General features: G+C 39.4%; 2 protein-coding genes across 4 annotated transcripts in view; both read left to right on the plus strand.

The window, feature by feature from the left end:
- ash1l (ash1 (absent, small, or homeotic)-like (Drosophila)) overlaps window positions 1-9,533 on the plus strand; it is a 38,788-nt gene extending 29,255 nt beyond the window's left edge. The window contains exons 20-27 of one of the 2 annotated variants that reach the window (XR_191131.4): window positions 778-1,050; window positions 1,467-1,553; window positions 1,676-1,766; window positions 2,263-2,401; window positions 2,576-2,748; window positions 2,942-3,108; window positions 3,767-5,201; window positions 6,910-7,000. Coding sequence is in view for 1 of the 2 variants with exons in the window: in XM_004549040.6 (XP_004549097.3) it covers window positions 778-1,050; window positions 1,467-1,553; window positions 1,676-1,766; window positions 2,263-2,401; window positions 2,576-2,748; window positions 2,942-3,108; window positions 3,767-4,214; window positions 6,910-7,001 (1,470 nt within the window). In the remaining variant the exon portion in view is untranslated. Of the gene's footprint in view, window positions 1-777; window positions 1,051-1,466; window positions 1,554-1,675; window positions 1,767-2,262; window positions 2,402-2,575; window positions 2,749-2,941; window positions 3,109-3,766; window positions 5,202-6,909 lie in introns of both variants that reach the window. The other variant, XM_004549040.6, reaches the window with a different exon arrangement.
- A 569-nt stretch (window positions 9,534-10,102) lies between these two features.
- Window positions 10,103-19,711, plus strand: lrrc71 (leucine rich repeat containing 71). Of its 2 annotated transcripts, XR_013095096.1 has the most exons (18): window positions 10,103-10,435; window positions 12,219-12,257; window positions 12,339-12,461; window positions 13,176-13,274; window positions 13,511-13,586; window positions 13,697-13,771; window positions 13,931-13,999; window positions 15,903-16,062; window positions 16,155-16,238; window positions 16,378-16,452; window positions 16,574-16,669; window positions 16,750-16,813; window positions 16,903-16,973; window positions 17,072-17,098; window positions 17,178-17,286; window positions 17,534-17,625; window positions 18,322-18,513; window positions 18,861-19,711. XR_013095096.1 is itself a non-coding variant. In XM_076878916.1 (17 exons), the coding sequence occupies exons 1-17, from the start codon at window positions 10,372-10,374 to the stop codon at window positions 18,430-18,432; spliced, it is 1,434 nt and encodes a 477-aa protein (XP_076735031.1). In that variant the 5' UTR covers window positions 10,103-10,371; the 3' UTR covers window positions 18,433-18,521. The 2 variants fall into 2 exon arrangements, 1 of the variants encoding a protein (XP_076735031.1); XM_076878916.1 differs by lacking the exon at window positions 18,861-19,711 and having other exon boundaries at window positions 18,322-18,521.
- Window positions 19,712-19,787: the final 76 nt, after the last annotated feature.

Genomic DNA, 19,787 nt, shown 5'->3' on the forward strand with positions numbered 1-19,787 from the left:
TAGAAACTCAAACATGCTGGTGGCACGAAGGCATTCAGCTGTTGGAGCATCCAGTCTTAATCTTTGAGTGACGCGGCCATGCCGTGGACTCTTGTGTGTAATCTCAGACTCTTAGAGCTCAATTATCAAAGGGCCTCGTCAAATTGATACTTAACGCTGTTATTGTGCAGCTTCAACACTTTCTTCCTCCCACTCAGTCATTGCTTTTCTTTCTCCTGTCTCGCACACAAAAACCTCCCAAATGGAACATAACTTCGCGACTGCTGATCCTGTGTGCACATGTTGCAAGGCTGTTTGATTTACATCTGTATAGCTAAGCAGTTTAAACAAGTGCCACTTGAAAAGCTCTCAGGGCAGCTTACTCTTCCAGTCAGAGAAGTTTGAAGTGGACGTATAAATTAGAATCACCCTCTCGCCCCAAGGCCCTTTCTGGCGGACTGAAAAAGTGTGAGAGGAATGTGAATTACTGTTGAATGTGGGTGTAGCCTTGCCGGTGAAATTTTGGCAGCTGCAAAGACAGTTTTGAATGAATCTTTCTGTGTCGGTGACCTTTGTCCTGCAGGAAATTGCCCGTAGACTTTCAAGGATGAACAACTCAAAGCCTTAACCGTGCGAGTGAATGATGAGCGTGTAATTCTGGGGTCAAATGAGCATTCCTCATTTGACCCCTTTAAATATCATCACTTTATGGTGTCTGTGAGGTCCTGTTGTCCTTTTGCTCTGCCAGTAACGGATTGATTTAAAAGATTTTCAGCAACTGTCTCGTTTTCCCACCAGAAATATTATGGGAAGAAGTCATCAATAGGCAGAGATGTCTGTCGGCTGCGGAAAGCCTACTACAGTGCTCGTAATGAAGCTGCAGTCCAGATTGATGAGATAGTGGGCGAGACCGCCAGCGAGGCAGACAGCTCAGACTCGCTGGACCGTGACCACGGTCATCACCACCACACAGGAGGGCCCGGGTCTCACGACAAGGATGACGATGTCATCCGTTGCATCTGTGGAATGTACAAGGATGAAGGTCTGATGATTCAATGTGAAAAGTGTATGGTAAGTAAAAAAATATCAGAAACAGTCTTTACTTCGACCTCTCTTCTTTTATCTCACTTGCTGATGGTGTAGAACTATTTTAGCGTCTCTCTAAAGACTTCACCTATCTGAGAAGTACTTTGTCAAGGAGATTTTCCATGCAGAGGATGCAGGCAGTCTTTTGTGTGTGTTGTCTGTTATTTTTAGATACAGAAAATGAGGAGGATAACAAATACTGAAGGAGCTTAAGTTCAGAGGTTCAGAAACAGTCAAGGTGGTGAATCACTAACGCAGAGGGGTTTTTTTTTTTGTTTTTTTTTTGAGCATTTCATTCGAGCTGTAACTCAATGTTACTTACAGTAAATGGTTTGAAAAGTCTTCTTTTTTCTTTTTTGTCTTATGCATTTATGTGATTTAATAATTTTTTCCCATCATAGGTGTGGCAGCACTTTGACTGTATGCGACTGGAGACTGAGGTGGAGCACTATCTGTGTGAACAGTGCGATCCCCGGCCTGTAGATAGGGTGCGTCTGTTGTTTCGAAACCACAGTGGATGATGAACTCCTTAAAGTCTGTTTTTTTTTGTTTGTTGGTGTTGTTGTTTTTTGGCTAGAAGTGTCTCAGATGTGTCTTATCCTCACTACAGGAAGTCCCCATGATACCCCAGCCCAGCTACGCCCAGGCTGGCTCTGTCTACTACATCTGTCTCCTTAGAGATGACCTGCTGCTACACCAAGGTATCTAAATCATAAAGCAATCGTAAGCTCACGCATGCCTGGAAAACTCCCTGTACTCACAGAGAAATGTATCATTTTGATGCAATGATTTGCATGCTGTGTTACTCGAGGGCAACCTGACGTGATTGATGTGGTTATACATGCAAAAGTGTGCACTTTTGACCACACCCAACCACATCTGCCTCAACGGTTAGGAGTGGTCAGAAGTGAAACAGCTTGAAACTTTGAATCAGAAACATTCATTTCAGCTTAAGGCTGAGTTGTTCTTTAAGGTTTGTTTTTGTCGATTATTTTATTGCAAATGCCATAATGTATTATTGCAACTTATCAATAGACGATTGCTTAAAAAAGTTTCTCTAACTTCTCTGCAAACTTTAGACATACAAGAGATCTGCAGCGGAGAGAGTCTGATATTCTAGGTGACTTAAGTGGTCAGATTCTTGTGAGACATATTATTGTAGATAAGTAACTGATCTCTGTGTTTGTTTGTGTGCAGGTGACTGTGTGTATCTGATGAGAGACAGCAGACGCTCACCTGAGGGTCAGCCTGTCAGACAGTCTTACCGTCTCTTGTCTCACATCAACCGAGACAAACTCGACATCTTCCGAATTGAGAAGCTGTGGAAGAACGAAAAGTAAGTTTATTACCTAAACAGGCAGGGAGAATAACTCTGTGTGTGTGTGTGTGTGTGTGTGTGTGTGTGTGTGTGTGTGTGTGTGTGTGTGTGTGTGTGTGTGTGTGTGTGTGTGTGTGTGTGTGTGTGTGTTTCATTATTGTTCTAATGAAACTGTCCACTCACACTCTAAAGGGGTGAGCGATTTGCCTTTGGCCACCACTACTTCCGTCCTCACGAGACACACCATTCTCCATCGCGGCGATTCTACCAGAACGAGTTATTCCGCATGCCGCTCTATGAGATCATCCCCCTGGAGGCAGTGGTGGGAACCTGCTGTGTTCTCGACCTTTATACTTACTGCAAAGGTAAAAATGCACAAATGAACCCAAATATGTTAGCTGAACTGCTAGAACCATGTTGGAATTTGGTTAATATTCCCATTAAGTTTTGATAAACATACGCTACAGGAAAATGCATAGGCATGTGCTCACTTGAATGTTTTTTTTCCTGCTCAAATACATCACGTCCCTGCTAATTCAGTGTGCATTCTTCTTAAAGGACGGCCAAAGGGTGTGAAAGAGCAGGATGTGTACATCTGTGATTACCGCTTGGACAAGTCGGCCCATCTGTTCTACAAGATCCATCGCAACCGTTTTCCGGTCTGCACCAAGCCATATGCCTTCAATCACTTCCCCAAGCGGCTCACGCCCAAAAGAGACTTCTCGGTGAGAGCGACAGGACTGTTGAGCCGGGATCTGTTACTGATTTACAAACACTAGAAAATGTGTTGAGAATGGAAGTCATGTTTTAGCTGGGGTCTTTTTTTTTCTTTCTCTGTGTTTTAGCAACCAAAGCTTATAAAATTGGGTCACACAAGAAATTATTAAAAAAAAACACATTCACACAGAGTTAATGTAGTGTTGTATGCACCAGACTAATAGTTTATATTTGTTGTAGTGTTAGCTTTTGTTATGATGACAGCTGTCAGATTTGTATGATTTTAGAACTTGATACAGTACAGTCTCATGAAACAGATGCACCGAAAGCCTCATCCAGCCAAGTCTGCTTGTGTTGAAAAATGAGACCAAGTTAACAGAATCCAGAACTTTTCTTTTCTTTTTTTTTTTCTTTCTTTAAAAAAAAAAAACAATACAAAAAGGGATATCCTTGTCAGCACTTACCTTTTGGCCTCAAGGTTTTAATTACTTCTTATTTTGTACTCGTGGAGGGTAACTTGGATGTTAGTCAGGGTGGACTTTCCCTAAGTGTTTTTTTTTTTTTTTTTTTTTTTGTATTTTTTTTTTTTTATCTCTACATTTTAAAACCCTATCTACTTGAAACGTACGTGCTTTATGTTAAATTTCATTTTTGGCTTTCTTGCAGCCTCATTATGTTCCTGACAACTATAAGAGGAACGGCGGCCGATCAGCCTGGAAAAGCGAACGACCCAAAGAAGCTGGAGGCTGTGAGGACGATGCCTCTTCCTGCGACCGGGGTGAAGATTTCCCACCTGAGGGAGAAGATGGAAGAGGAGTGGAAGACGACATGGACATGGCTTCAGAAGATTCCGCACTTCTTTCAGCCAAGCCTAGAAGACCAGAACGGGAAAGGGAGACAGGAGAAGAGGAGGACGAGGAGGATGGACAGGAAGCCGATGAGCGCAAGGGGCTGGAGGAACGTTCAGCCGAGAGGATTGGAGAGTTGCTTGAAGTTCCATCATCCTCGACTTCATCGCCACTACACCACCCAGCTCTGGGCAGGAGGGAGGCCCAGCGGGAACGACTGAACAAGATCCTGCTGGATCTGCTGCACAGAACACCCAGCAAGAACGGTGAGGGACTGGGAACAAAGGAGGGGGGTAGGTCAACAGATAAATGAGGGTTAAAGTTTAAGGTCACTTTGCTGTGACACGTCATTTGAACGTGTTGGATCATTTTTTTTAAAACTACTACTATTTCTGAAAGAATAAGCTTGAAGTTGGGGCAAGAATCTGTCCATAAGAAGCATAGGATGAAGAGGAGATCATATTTATGTTCTATTTTATGTCACCTAAAAATATCAAAATTTAGACCAACGCTTCAAGGAAAATTCCCATTTACCTCAACCTGGCAAATTTACCATTAATATGGCTGTAGTGGCTTGAAGGGTCATGCTCACTTTGCGATCATCACCTTTTTTTTTAAAGTTTTTAATCTGAACAGCATTTATTTGTGCGACAAGCATGAACTGCCTACAGTTTACCACAAAAGATAATTTTTTTTTTTTTTACATCAATTAATTTTAATCATTTTTCAGTCTGACCGAATGTTGCCTGGAACGGGCATTGTACTAACCGCATTAGGAATCTTCATTCTGGGATACTTGCCAACTGACCAAATCACTGGCATACTCATCATCACACGTGTGTAGCTGACTTACACTGTGTTTATACTGTCTTCTGAGGAGAGTTGGCAGTTAAATGCAATGGCGGATTTACCCCATGGACCATTTTGAGGGCGAGAGGCTGTATCAGCTCGCTTGTCAGTATTGATTTTACCCAGAGTAAGCAGATGGATGAGGAGCTTAAACATAAAGAAGGAAAGACAGTACTCTGAAGATGGTGGCAGAGGCAACCTACCTCGGGAAACCGGTGGTGTTCCTGTCCTCACTGCTCTGCTAATGCCGACTGCTGCAAAGAAGGGGACCTTTGAATGTCTCAATGTGTGGAATTACAATTCATGAATTGAAAGCTTTGAAAACATTGCCATCCCCGAGATGGTGTTTCATCAACAAAAGACCAAGACTGGCCGGACTGAACTCTCAGCTTCCCATTTGGCAAGTAAGTAAAACGTCATTTCATGCGCTGGATTATTACACGTTACCCACTACAATACATTTGATAACCCGTGATATAGAAATACAGCCAAGTTTTGTGTTTACTGTTGGTCGGACTCAAAGACAAAACTAGTGATTCTAGTTGCCCAGATAAATGCTGTTCACATTTCCTCCAGTCTTTACAAGAGAGGACAAGTTGCAAAGTTGGCACGACACTTGAGGCCACATTAATGGGTTAAAATAAGTTACAATATACCGGAGTTCCCTTTTAACACTTCATCTCACTTACTAATCTTAGCCTAACGTGAAAGATCCCCACTTAAAGACCATCAGAGGGTTGTTGCGGCGTAAAAAACCTTACACATCATATATCAGATCTGTCTGCTATGACAACCTCTTGCAAATAAAGTAGAAGCTGAAAGAAGCTTTTATTTAAGTCACAATGGGGAATTGCCCAGGATATGCTCATTTCCTAATGATTTGTCAGTCACAAGTTGTTAGCCAGTGAGCATCCAGTTTTACATTCAGATCCACCCCAGGCTCGTTACATCATACTTTAAAACACCAACATGGATATATGGTGAAAATAGTCAGCTTGAGGCCTCATAACATCACTTAACAAACTGATTGATGATGTCACAGTGACTACGTCCATCTTTTATAAAGTCACTAATTACGCTACTTGATACTTTGTATCATTACCAAAGAAACATTGTAATCTAATTGCAGTTAACAATATAATGATATGCCGCCATATCAGCACAAATGTCTGTGCTCTCGCAGTTTCTTGTTGTTTTACAGTAAATTTGAAGTAATGTACATTTGTCCTCTCTCCCACTTGGACTAAGCTCAGGCAGGTGGGCTGTACATGAACTATGAAAAGGCACATTTTTTTAGTTTTTCTCAAGAATTTATGTATTGCTTGTGAAACCCAACTATTTGGCTTGTAGATGCAATTTGTTTCTGATAAGATAAGACAAACATTATTTATCCAAAAAAAAGGGAAATTCCAGCCAAAACATTAAACACACCCTGTAGTGGTTGCTAGTTTAGCCTACTGGGTTTAGCAAGTGATCCATATGCTGCAAGGCTAATGCAGAGGCCAGCGTTTGATCCACCCCAAGGCCATTTTTTACTGCCCCCCCCCCCCCCCCCCCCCAAAAAAAAAGTAAGAAAAGCTCAATGGGAATAAATGAAATATGACCAAAGAAAAACCTCAGTATGTTTAAAAACTCCACAAAAGAAGGAGCTGAAATAGAAACAGATTAACTAAGCACCACAATAAATAGAACTCTAAATACAATAAATACTGATACTGTGGTATGAGGTCTTACCTGAGTTAAGAACATTACCTTACTACAAACAAATGATTAACATGTTAAAGCCAGTATCTATCCCATCGATGTCTAAGCCAAGGTACCAAAGCCATATTTGGTGGATACAGACTAGTAATCCATTACCAGTGTTAAATGAATGAGCTGCCTTAAGCGACCCTGGGAATTATTATTTTATGTGTACAACAACATCAGACTTAATTTTTATTGCTTATTAACTGTTTAACAGATTATACTTGAAGCATTTTTGCTTTAAAGTAACTTGCCTCCATGCGGCTGATTTTTTTTAAATTATTTTTTTATCTTTAATGTGATCGCCCTGTGTCATCTATTTGTGTCCAAGCTGCTAATTTTCTCTCTCATTCCAACTTTCTCCAGCCATTGATGTCACTTATCTCCTTGAGGAAGGCGCAGGGCGGCGCCTGCGGCGGCGGGCGCTCGAATTCAGCGATTTTGTAGGCAGAAAATAATGTTTCTACGTGCCTGTCAAGCACACTGCCTTTCACTGTCATGAGCAAGGGGCAGAAAATGGAGAGACAGCAAGAAGGGAAATGAGCATTGTTGGTTTTCCAGCCATTAAGGACCACAATGCATCCCTGGGGGCCTCTTCCAGTTTACCTCTTCCAAGACTGTCATCTCAGCTCTGAGAGGGGTGGAGGGTGTTTGGAAGCACTGACTTCAGGAGCTCTCAAGGAGCACAAAGAGAGAGCTGACCCAGGCTTCTTGCTTATTTAAGTAGTATGATGCAAAAACTTTCTTTTTAAAAAAAGAAAAAGAAAAGAAAAAGAAAACGAACATAGGAGTTGTAACCCATGCATTTAAATGCATTGAACATTGAAAACATGGGTAGATGAATTCCACTAGCAAGCATCTGTAATGAAATAAGTGGTACTGAATAAGGATGGATAGAGGGGGAGGGATGGATTAATGATTCAGTCTGTGGGGGGGATATGAGTGCTGGAGAATTGTTCCCCCTAGTGGAACCTAGCTGCAATGAAACAAATGTAAGGGATGAGAGAAGAACTGCCCAGGGGCTGTGGGGTGGGGTAGGAATGGCATAGGAGAAATGTAAAGTTGAGCGGTGTGCTCAGATGCTGCTCATGAGAAAGAGAGAACAAGGGTGGTGAACTGCACTTTTGGTACCATGGATATTGTGAAGCTCTCTGTAATGTATCTATAATGAAAACACACTAACACTCTCACAGTATTGGATGATGCAGTCTGGAAGAAAAAAAAAGAAGCAAGTCTATTATCTTTTTCCTGTTATACTGTAGTAACTCATTTAGGAACAGAAGAGGCCTGTGGCGTGTTTGTTTTATTAGAGTAAAGGGAGGGGGTTTGGGAAGATGGAGCGTGCGCGCCTTTGTCAGTAAAAGTGTCTTGTTCTTTTTTCTTTTTTTTTTCTTTTTTTTTTAATCGTCTCGTTAGGCAGTCCGCTTTGCCCCTCTTTTTTTTTTTTTTTTTTTTTTTTTTTTTGTGAAGTAAAACATAATTCACCAGCTTAACTAAATCAGGCGGGGAGGGTGGGTCAGGGGTGGGGTGGGAAGAGGGGGGGAACACTGGCTCCAACTGTAACGCCTTACACAGCCGTGCTCTCCGACTGCCTTGCGTGTGCGAGTGTGTGCGCGTGGATACACGTTTTATTTTGTGTGTGCACTCTGCCAGAATTTCATGAAAATATACCTTTTTAAAAAAATCAAAAAAAAAATCAAGGGCTCGATGGCAATTAACAGTTTTAAGAAAACTATGGAAAAAACAATACTTAACATGAAATGTATCGTGATGGTCATATTTTCTTATATTCTGTGAGACTGGGGGGAGGTGTATACTGTATATTGGGAACTGGGGAGGGTTCTTTTTTTTTTTTTTGTCTTTAAACTATGTTTCCTGGTTGCCATGGAGAATGTTTTCGAAAGAAATTGTGATATTTGATGAGATTCCTTTTTTGTTTTCTTCCCCCAAATGCCTCTGTTTAAAAGGGACAGCCTGCAATGTCCCGGTGCGTTAAACTGACAGAGATGTGACGAGAATGAGACACTGACAGAGAGAGGAGAGGGATCAGGAAGTTGTACAGTGCCAAGTTATGTAAATATACACACTTTACATTGAGGAGTGTCTCCAAAAGCAATATCTTGAAAATGGATTTTGTTTATTATTGTACTGTACAGGACTCAGCCCTAAATGTATTATGATTATTATAATAATAATATTATAATTTCTTCCGTTTGTATGACTATACTGAAGACACTTAAGCTCGGAGGAAAAAGATTTTTGTTTTTGTATTGTTTTTTCTTTTTAATGTCCAAGAAATCTCACCACCAACTGTCCTGACGACATTAAAAAAAGTAAGCTGAAGTTTCGTTGCCTATAAATGAAATTCACCTATGTACTGCATGAGCGAGAAGAATGTCAAACGGACACAGAAGGCATTGGGACATGACAGTGACTTGCCAGCGACCTCTTTGCCGCTGAACATTGTTAATATTACTTTTGAAGGAGAACTGCGCTCCTTGTTTTTTGCTGCAAAGTGTTGAACACTAAAAAAACAAACCAACATAAAAATGTTAAGATATTTTTAAACGGTGACAGAAAGAAAAAGTTTTAAAAAATAAATTTAAAAAAAGCTGTCGGCCCAATATTATGTTATTTTGGGTTTTTTTGCTTTGTTTTTTTCTTTCAAATAGGAAAATGGTTCCGTTTTGTGATAGCAGTCATTGTATGATGCTTGTACTTGTATTTGTGTGTTTTTTGTGCGATTTGTTTAGTTATTTTTAGACAATCACAAAATAAGATGCAAGCATTGTAAATGGCAGACTGGCGGACATTTTGTGATGTGTACAGTTTGTCAAAAAAAAAAGAAAAAAAACTTCTTCCACTCGTTTAAAGTTTGTAATTATGATTCTTAAGTCATGAAAAATGCTGTTGGTTTTTACTTTTTGTTTTATATTTGTTTTTGTTTTTTTTTGTTTGTTTTTTTAATAAAAGCACTACATTATTGTGAATATACTTCATGGTGGTCTCCTTTGAAAACCCCTCATATACTTCACAAACACACGTTTACAAAAAGAATTATAAATACCCAATATAGATACTATTGTTCAGCCAAAACATTAAATACAAACCCTACCAAAATGGCTTGAATAAAACCAAAAGGCCTAATAAGCTCGAAATTATCCAAAAGTAGCTAAATTAAATAGAAAATAGTGAATACGGTGAGGTCAGTGAGTAAAAATGTAGATATAATCCTGTAAGGCGCTTGAAAATTTATGGAAATTTAACCAAATATGTAAAACTATAGTGCTAGGACATGGTGAAGATTTACCTATATACCGGTATTTAAGAAAAAGTATTCCTTGTGGTGGGTTAATATAAGGCTCTCTCAGCACTCCTGATCCACTTTAAAGAGAAAAAAATTACAGATGTGAGAGAGGTTATTTATGTAATTTAAGTATGTTTTCTGGACCTCAAAAACTCACAAATTCATATATCAAGTACGACAGACTTGTCAAGAAGTAAACGAGTCCTTCTCTCAGCTCTCGCGATAGTACAGTAGTTGACAATAGGCGAGTTAAACAACGTTTTCGTTATCGCTCTTATCGACTTTAGGGCCATACATACTATAATATTTTCACTCAAATATTTATGAATTATACTTTTCCAGTACACTGAGAGCTAAAGGTTGAAGAACCAAGAACTTAAATCTCGCGATACAACTTGAGTATCCATAGTAACGCCCAAAACGCCCTAACTGGTTCACAACGGCGTTATTAAACTCTCTGAAACGATATCGTCTTTAACGCTTTTAGCTGTGTGACTGTAATTGTGGTTTCAGGCGCAACCATGTCTAGAAAGAAAGACCCGAAAGATAAAACCAACGCTGAAGACGAGGCCTGGAAAAGCGCAGGTTAGCCTGTTTTGTTTTTTTTAATCGAAGAATGGCAGCGCCTTTTTACTTGGACTGCTACTTAACCGTAGCTGTAATTTAATTTTTTGCCACATTATCTGAAAAAATATGTTGTTACTTTAAGCATTTGTACAACTTAGAATTTAACTTTTATTTCGAATGTAACGTTATTTGAAAATACCTGTTTTATATACTCATTCAAATTACGGTTGGGGTCAGAGGTTTGTATATCATGCGCTTGAATCTCATGGCAAGTTAGGGCTTCGAATAATTATTTATTTGAACTATTATTTTTCCAGGGTGGAATGATTGTACAACATACATCTTTAATGACTTTAACAAAACAAGTTGCACAAGATAGAACTTATTTAGGATTTTCTCTTGTCCACATAGAGTAGGTAAATTCTTGTAGGTGCATTTTAGGTGCATTTTAGTGAACCGGTTCACTAAAATGCACCTCCACCTAATATGTGGTTAAATGTCTCTTAGCAAGTTTATACTCCAGATACTGTTTTTTAAGCCATCTACAAGCTTCTGGAATAATTCTGGCTGGATATTTAACCACTTTTCTTGGGATATGTGGTACAGTTCATTTAATTTGGTTGATTTACTGCCACAGACCCAGCTTTTAGAGTAGGGGCTTGTTTCTTCGTTGGCATCCTCTCAATGGATTGCAATGTGAAACTGGCTTCCATGTGTACAGTGACACTGGTGTTCCAGCATTTTCCAGTTCACGGCAGACTTGAACCTAGGTGGTTTGTGGGTTATTCCTGAACATTCTTGGCAAAGTGGTGACACATCACATTTTTACTTAAATAAAACTGTGTTGGAATCTGCAGCTGTATAGAAATGGCCCCAAGAGATCTTCCCACCTTGTGAAAATCATCAGTTCTCTTTCTTAGATCTTCACTGAGTTCCATAGACCTATTCGCATTGTTCTGAGCATTAGTCAATCTAATGAGTGCTGTCAAACGAGTCCTTTTTATGCTGGCAAAGAGAAACGATCCGTTGTAATTATTCATGATCACTAATGAGAAGTTAATACGCCTTGGTTGTATTCAAATTTAAAAGACATTGTAGACCCTTCAGCACCACTTATGAAAAGATTTAAGGGAGTGTATGTATATATTTTGACCCTGTGTTGATTAGAGAAAATCCAAAATGAATTCAAACTTGTGGAGCCGGTGCTTGTTTTTGAAAAGCTATTAAAGATGTGTGGTGTACAATGATTTCACCCTGGAAAAAGAAAAGTTCAAAGAAATTATTAAAAGGTCCAAAGTTAACATGACATTCATGCCCATGATTAGCGTATGTGAACGTCTGACCAAAACTGTACTTTATATACTACTTTCTCATGTCAGCTTATTTTCATTATGGCAAACCTTTTTTGAAAAAAGCAAATTAGTAAATACAGGATTATTTTTTCCCCTGAAAAATGGAGCACATGATTAAATAAAAGTTCTTAAAATAAATAAAGTAAGACTTCAAGTTATGTGATCTCATTTTAGGTTTATTTTGAAACAGCTGCAGCACATAATCAAAGCAATCATAACAAGTACACAATAACATGTTTGTTCATCATGAGGTTTTAGTAAAATAAGTTTTCCTGTCTGCAGTCTCTCAAGTAGCACTGATTGCAGTATAGCTGTTTGTGGTAATCTAACACCACACATTATATAGAGATATGATTGACAGTGAAAACTTTTCATGCAATCAAAGTGAAAGTTTTTGATGTTTGCTTTGTGAGTTGCTATGTCAAGACTCTAGGCCTTTCTGTTTACAGGACCGACTCCAAATGAAACTCTTCCTGTTCAGACCTTCGGTAAGCATAAATATGAAGCTCTTCTACTTAGTGTGGTTGTGGTGATAGCTGAGATTTGCACTTATCCCCATTGCCCTACAGATGAATATCAGTGCACAGGAAATGCAGAGACTGACTTCCCTGCGCTGTGTGCTCTACTGAACGTGAAGGATATCCCAGCTGTTATTGCCAAGTTCCCAGCCTCCTCCGCCAGTCAAACTGAAGGTGTCACCAGTAAACAAGAGATGGTTCTGCTTTGAGTAGTATCACACTGACAGAGAAACAGAAAATAAAACAACAACAAAAAAAATCTGTGATAATTGTGACATTAGAGCAAGAAGGATCATGGGAATGTGTTCATGTTTTTGAATACTATATGCTTTGATTTGAATGTGTTTTCCACACATTACCAACATTTAGCGTTTTCAGGTGAATTATGGCTAACAGACCTAGCGTAGAAAAATATACTACTGGAGAGGCAGAGACTTAAAGCCCATATTGATGATAAAAATGTGTCAATTAATGAGAATGTATTGGCATCAGTAATCTAAACATTTGGAATGTTTCTGCACAAAATAATAAAACCTCTTGAGACCCAAGATCTTGTTTGGCATGCATGAGATGGAGCAGGTTGAGCAGGACAAAAGGTGCAGGGTCTCAGGAGGTTAAACATTACACATCTACAAACACAAAGAGACATGGAAGTAAGCATGACCATGAATGCTTCACTGGAATTTGTTGTTACAGAGTCACCAGGTCGTCTGTATTTCTTAGATTTCAGTCACACAGATATTGTAAATTATTTTACCAACCGTTGCAGTATTATTGTGGTCAGCATTATTTTGAATTACTCCTTGATGCTCATTCCTACAGTATAAACAGTAAATATAATTTATATGATCTCAGACTCTCTTACTAATAATAATTTTCCTCCTAAAGATTACCAGTTACAGACGAGTGATGCTTTTTTCTGCTCAAAGCCCTGCCTAACACTGGAGCTGGAGAGTAAAGACAGAGCCAGGAGCATGAAGGTTTCTGGTGAGAGGAAAAGAAGGCGAGGGTTTATAACTGTACTTGGCATTAATTCAACATTTAAAGAATTTGAGTTTCTGAGTCTGTAGTTATCACTGGTTACCTGCAGTCATATCATTCTATGTTGTGTGTAATGTCAGAGTTTGAAAGACATCATTGGATCTTGTTAATTGAGAAGTGAGCTCATATTATTGTTTGAAGCATGTGGTGAGAAAATGACTGGATATGTCATGAATGAACAGGATGGAGGGTGAATGAGCAGATTTTCCGAGTGCTAGAAAAGATGCTCCCCTCCATGAACCAGCTACAGAGCCTTGGGTGAGTAATGAGGTGCTGCAGGGAGGCACACTCCTGTTACAGCGAACGAGGTTACAGCTGTCACTGTTTTGTTCTTGTTTGTTGGTGTAATCTTGTCCACGGTTGTGCAGGTTTTGGCAGGCGGGACTGACAGATCGCATGGTAGTCGCCCTCATGAACACAATACCGCTGTGCTCCAGCCTCAGGTGAGCAGATACACACTGTCCCCCAAGCATTTTGCACCACATCACAACAGGTCCAAATGTGTTTTGACTTCATGCCAGGAAATTATGTAGAATAGCAGACAAATTTCGCTTTAGCACTGAGAGTTACTGAAACAGCCCCTCTGATTTGTGTTCACTTAGGGTTGTGGCACTGGAAGGCAATGTTCTTCCACAGCAGGGCTACCACCTTCTTCTTTCTGAGGACAGTGTGTAAGTAGCGTAACAGTCACACATGTAAACATGTTTGTAGTAGCCATTTGTTAAAAATCAGGTTCATAATCAAAACGCCACTGATGCACCGTGATTCATCCCAAGTTCAGGTCGTGCAGTGCATGGAGAAAATGCAGAAGCGCAAAAGCTACATCTCAACCTCTACAGGCCTCAGTTAGCATGTTAAATGTTAATGTTCATGACAGCAACAACATGGCAGCACAGCTTAGGTTTGCAAAGTTATGTCTGAACAAGCCATGAGACTTCTGGAACAAAGTCTTTTGGACAGAACACCAAAGTGTGAAACACAAATGTGACTCCCCTGCTCCCAAATAAGGGTAGTCTGTCGCAGGGTAACACAGAGAGACAGACAAACATTCACACTGCTAACCTAACCCTGGGACGAAGTTGGAGTACCCAGAGAGAACCTACTCATAGGGAGAACATGCAAAATCCACACAGAAAGGCCTGGCCAGATGGTGGATTCTAACCCAGGACTTTCTTGCTATGCAACAATCCTAGCCACATTACCACAGTCCAAACAGATTTATCTATTACAGAGTGGAAAACACTTGTTCATACAGCACTACTCTCCACAAAAACACACAGCTTAGACTGGTTGGGATGCTCAATACAAAAGTTTTGAGATTGTTTCAAGCTTATGAAGTGGAAATGTTTTGAAACACTGACCCAAAGTATAGAGCTTTGTTTACAATAGTGCAACAGAATAGCATTAAGATGTGACAATAGCAAAAGCCGCCAGTAGGTGTCACTGTGGAGATGGGTGTCACATTGTTTTTGACAGTTCTGACAAAAACTGCTTCAAATGTTTCACAAAACCTCGCTTTATCCATCACGAGAATTAGAAATCCCTTTGTCAGGTCATAATTTAAAGTCGGCGCTTCTAACCTTCCAATAATTGAAAACACAGAGAGAAAAAAACTGAACAGCAGAGAGGAGAGAAAACAATACAAGTCATATAAAATTATGAGCTGGGTCATATTGACTCCACCTTATATCACTCTCCTCCACAAGAAATGCCTGATTTATATGAGATAAGACATCTGCCATAGTGTTATCAGTCTCCTTCAGATGGTGTACTCAGTGTTGAAATCTTGCAGCAATAAGGACCTGCATCATTGTTACTGAGCATTTGAGATATAAGCAGGGGATTGTGGTCATTGTGATCATCAGCGGAGGTGGTGCTGGAACCAAAGTACACCTCAGAATGTTGCATACCCAAAAGTAACGCTAAGGTTTCTTTCTCAGTTGTGCTCTAAATCATTTGGGGTTTCTTGAATTTCTTTGAAAAACAGCATACTGGATGATGAACACTTCTGTCAACCTCACTCTAATTTACTGTACCTGCACCATAAGCACTGGTGTCACTCTCTAGTTTAAAGTCATGAGCGTAATGCACAGCGGTTTCGGCAGAAACCAGGCATGGTGGTGGAGAGGTGATGATTTGGGCTTATTTTGCAGCCACAGGACATGGGCATCTTGCAGTCATTGAGTAGACCATGAAGTCCTCTGTGTACCAAAATATTCTGGAGTTGCCGTTTATGGTGTTTCTATAAGCTAGTGAATTGTGGCGTGTCGTTATTTTTTCACAGAACTGCATAGAGTCCTCATTTTTTCACTGTACCTGACAACAAAGTCCCCCCAAAAAATAAAATAAAGAAAAATCTTTTTAAAGCAATTTTGACAAGTGAGTAAGAAAATAAGCCAAAATAAAGCAAAGTAGCTAACAAAAAACATCTGCAAAAATGAAACTTTCAACATATTATAATTCTTAAACAACAAATTAATAAATAGCGACCGCAATGTTGGAAAACCCTCTTCCTGTATTTACACACCATTCTGCACACAAGAGCAGTTAATGTCATGCGTTTCTTTGATCCAGCCTCACTCACTTGTCTCTGAGAAATAACCGCATAGGAGTTGAAGGCGCTCGCCTGATTGGTTCAGCGCTTTCGACAGCCAGGTCTGCCAACAAAAACCTCCTGTCACTCAACCTGGCGTTCAACCGTATATGTGATGCAGGTGCTGCACTTATCGCTCAGGTATAACCCAGAACTGATGGCATATTCCCTGGTGTATGTCCCCTGTGTGACCGCTGAGCTGATGTCTCTGTCGCCGTCCTGTTTTGCCTCAGGGCCTGCGGCTGAATCGTACTTTGCTCTTTCTCTCGCTGTGCAACAATCAGGTTGGAGATGCAGGAGCTGCTCAGCTGGCTGCGGTATCAATTTACATCACAGAGTTTAACTGACAGATAATGCATTTAAATTAGCAGTTAAAATGTCTTAAATCATATTCATCTTATTGCATTATGTAATGTAATTTAATAAGCCTCCAGTGCTTGCTACTCCCCTTTTCAGGTACTTCGTGAGTTTGCCTTAACTCATGATGAAATAGTGGAGAGGAGGAAGCTGCTTCTGAAAAGAGTGCAAGCTGTAAGAGTGGCAGTGTCATTCACTGAACTGACTTTAATAACTAAGTGCTCTGAATAGCACTGCTTTCACAGCACATGTAGTTAAACCGCTTTCAGGTTTATTTTTGATCTGTTTTTTTCAGGCTTTAGTGAAGGATGAGCCTCTCCAAACATTAGCTGGCAGCACCACCTCACTGGGTGGCAACAAAGGAGAGACCACAGGCACTCCTAAAAAAAAGGTTTCATGTGAAAACTGACTTTTAGCAAATTCTTAAACTAGTGTGTGCTGCAAATCTTGTGCTATTGATTCTTATTACAGGAAGCAACCAGAAAAGACGAGAAACCGGACGCCAACAAAGACAACCAAAAGCCAAACAAGAAAAGTAATCGCTCCTGTTGCACCTGAAACACTTGTTCTGTTCTCTGAGAGATGACAGCTGTGTTTATCGTTTATCCCTGACATCTTTTCTAGCCACTGATACAAGAGCGTCTCAGGCTAGAGGTGGAAAGGCAGAGGGCAAAGAGAAGCAACATGCAGAAGAGGTAACGTTTTCTGTTTGCTGAGCATCATGTGGATGCACAACACAGTATAAAATTTCACTGGTTTCACTTTGTTTTTTTTCTTTTTTTTCCCCCTGCAGGATACATCAAATACTTGCCTGAATAAGGTTTGTTTGATGCAACATTTTGTGAAGCAAAAATATAATTCTCAATGATGGCGCTGATCTGACGGTTCTCCGTGAGCAGGCAGAGTTGGTGGATCCAGCAAATCCCCTGCTGCACCCGTCGGTGGATCCCAGGGATGGACAGGTCTTCATGTCCGGAAACACGACTCTTGTTTCCCTCAACCTGGCAGGTCAGCAGCTGTGGTGCATTTATCTGTGCTTCTCAGGAAAGTCAAAGCACAAAATCAAAGTCAAATTTATTTATATAGCACATTTAAAACCACAACTGTTGACCAAAGTGCTGTACATTTAAAATAATCAAAAGAGATAAAAACAACTACTGTTAGATTTGATGGCAGGACTTGTCTTTGACTTCTTGCAAGTGTGGACATGCATTATCAGGACTGAAATAAAGTCTTTTGGTGTGTGTTTGTGTAGGAAACAGAATCACAGAGAAGTCGCTGCCTCACTTTTTGGCGTCACTTCAAGCGCAGGGCGAGGGTGGAGGTCTGCTGCGTCTCTGTCTGCAGGTACGTAGCACTCACAGGGCACTCAAGTTGACACTGTACGAAACGTATTAGAGCCACATGAAGTTTTAAAAAAAGAATTTTTTTTTTCTTTTCTTTTGCTTTTTGGAATTTTTGAGACTAAACGTGACATTTTAACATAAAAGTTGAATTTTGCAAATAAATCAGAAGATGACGTTTTTCTTTGTGTTTTGTGAATAAACTTTAAATGTCAGGAATAAAGTTGGCATTTGAAGGTGAATGTCACCTCTGACTCGCTCGCTTCATGCTCAGAATGCCAAAAATAGCACCTCCTTTCTGATCGCCACAAAAAATTAGACTTATTTTTTGACATTATTACTAAATGTTAAACTAAAAAACAAAGCAAAGCAAAAAGGCTTTCACATTTCAATTTTATTGATATGGCTCCAAGATCCTCCGCCTCTGTGTGTGGGCGTCTGTGCACAATTCCCCTGAACTGCATTTAGACAAAAAAATGACTTTAAAATCGTTCACAGCCGCTGTCATCACATTATTTATATTATATTATGTTTCAGCATTTATTAAAGTCTGTTTTGCTTTATTGCATCCTAGCTGAGTCTTTCATTAGTTGTTCCCATTTCATTCCATTTTACCTAAATATAAGTGCTGATTAATGTGAACATTATTTGCTATAATTTCTGATCTCTCTCTCTCTCTCTCTCTCTCTCTCTCTCACAGAGAAACATTTTCCCACCAGAAAATGAGCTTTACGTGAAGATAAAGGAAATGATGGCTGCCTCAGATCCAATGAAAAAAAATAACTCTGAAGAGGAGGGACTGGGAGAGTAGAGAGGCTGACAGAATGGGCCTTCACTTTGTCTTATAGCAACACAAATATGTGTATAATTGTATAATAATAATTTCAGCTGTTTGATTGATTGATTGATTGAATCTTTATTTTGAACATGTTGAAAAAGTATAAAAAAAAAATAGAATTAAAAGAGACAAATGAACAAAGCAAACAAAAGGAAAACGAGCAACCACAACTCCAAATAACGTCCATGTTCAAAAAGGAGCAGGAAGAAGCATAAGCTTATTTAATCCCACCCCTTTTCCACTATCTAGTATCAATAGACTACAGAAATACCTCCTTGCAATTACATTATATGTTATGTGTAATTTTTTTTTTTTTTAAATATATACACATATATGTTTCTATCTATCCATACATACGTATATACACACATACGCACATATACACATTTTCAATAACCCCATTAATTATTTGTCAGAATTAATTAAAGAGAATAATATGAGTGAACAGGGCAGCCAATCAGAACTGCGTAGATTAATTGTTTTAGTTAAGTCACCTTACAGTTACCAGCCATCACTCAGGTGACATGCACATTAGGTTTATTGGTGGTTCTAAATTGGTTATGGATAGATGGACATTGGGAAATGCTAGTGTCTTTGAGTAATACAGATGTTCTGCTACAGACTGTTTGTCTCCTGGATTTTGATGTTTTTTTCTCCAGGATCTGAACCATTATGGCTTCAGAATATGGTTAGAGGGATTTATATGATTTGTATCTCCTGGAATCAAACTGTGTAATCCACTATCCTGTAGTGCTGGGCTTTTAATTAATTAATATTCCATTCCGGTCCCATCATCAAACTATTCATTATTTTCCCTAAAAATAAATAAATAAATAAATGTAAAAGTTCCAATTTTGGAGTTACAGCTCTTAATGCTTTTTTGTACTTTACCTTCCACATCTGCTCCAGGTGTTCCTATATTCTTTATTTTCCCCATCATCTTAAATTTATAGTCATATTAGTTTGCTTTCATTTTTCTGGTGTCTGCATCCCACAGTTTGACAACCGTTGCCTTGGATGGTTCTTCACATTTATGCCTCTTCTGATGCTGAAGGCACATCAGTGGTGTCATTCCCTGAGGTGCCACCAGGGGGCTGTCGAGGAAAATTAAAACATAAACTGACAAAGGTTTAATTATCGTAATTTACACTCAATCAGTCTAATACCTGGGAAATCTATACTATATTTTATTTGATTTGGGAATATCCATAACAAAATTGTACACTATGTTAAAAGCTAAATATTTTTTTTTACATATGATCAATAGTGTTTATTATTATTATTGCTATTATTATATTTATTATTACATATTATATGCGTTTGCCTTA

The sequence above is a fragment of the Maylandia zebra genome, linkage group LG22 (assembly GCF_041146795.1).
Source record: "Maylandia zebra isolate NMK-2024a linkage group LG22, Mzebra_GT3a, whole genome shotgun sequence".
Lineage (NCBI taxonomy): Eukaryota > Metazoa > Chordata > Actinopteri > Cichliformes > Cichlidae > Maylandia > Maylandia zebra.

Coding starts and splice junctions, on each gene's coding strand:
- lrrc71 (XM_076878916.1), top strand. CDS start 10,372: ATGTCTAGAAAGAAAGACCCGAAAGATAAAACCAACGCTGAAGACGAG. Junction 13,772..13,930: donor CCGCTGTGCTCCAGCCTCAG/GTGAGCAGATAC, acceptor GTGTTCACTTAG/GGTTGTGGCACTGGAAGGCA. Junction 16,814..16,902: donor CCAAAAGCCAAACAAGAAAA/GTAATCGCTCCT, acceptor CATCTTTTCTAG/CCACTGATACAAGAGCGTCT.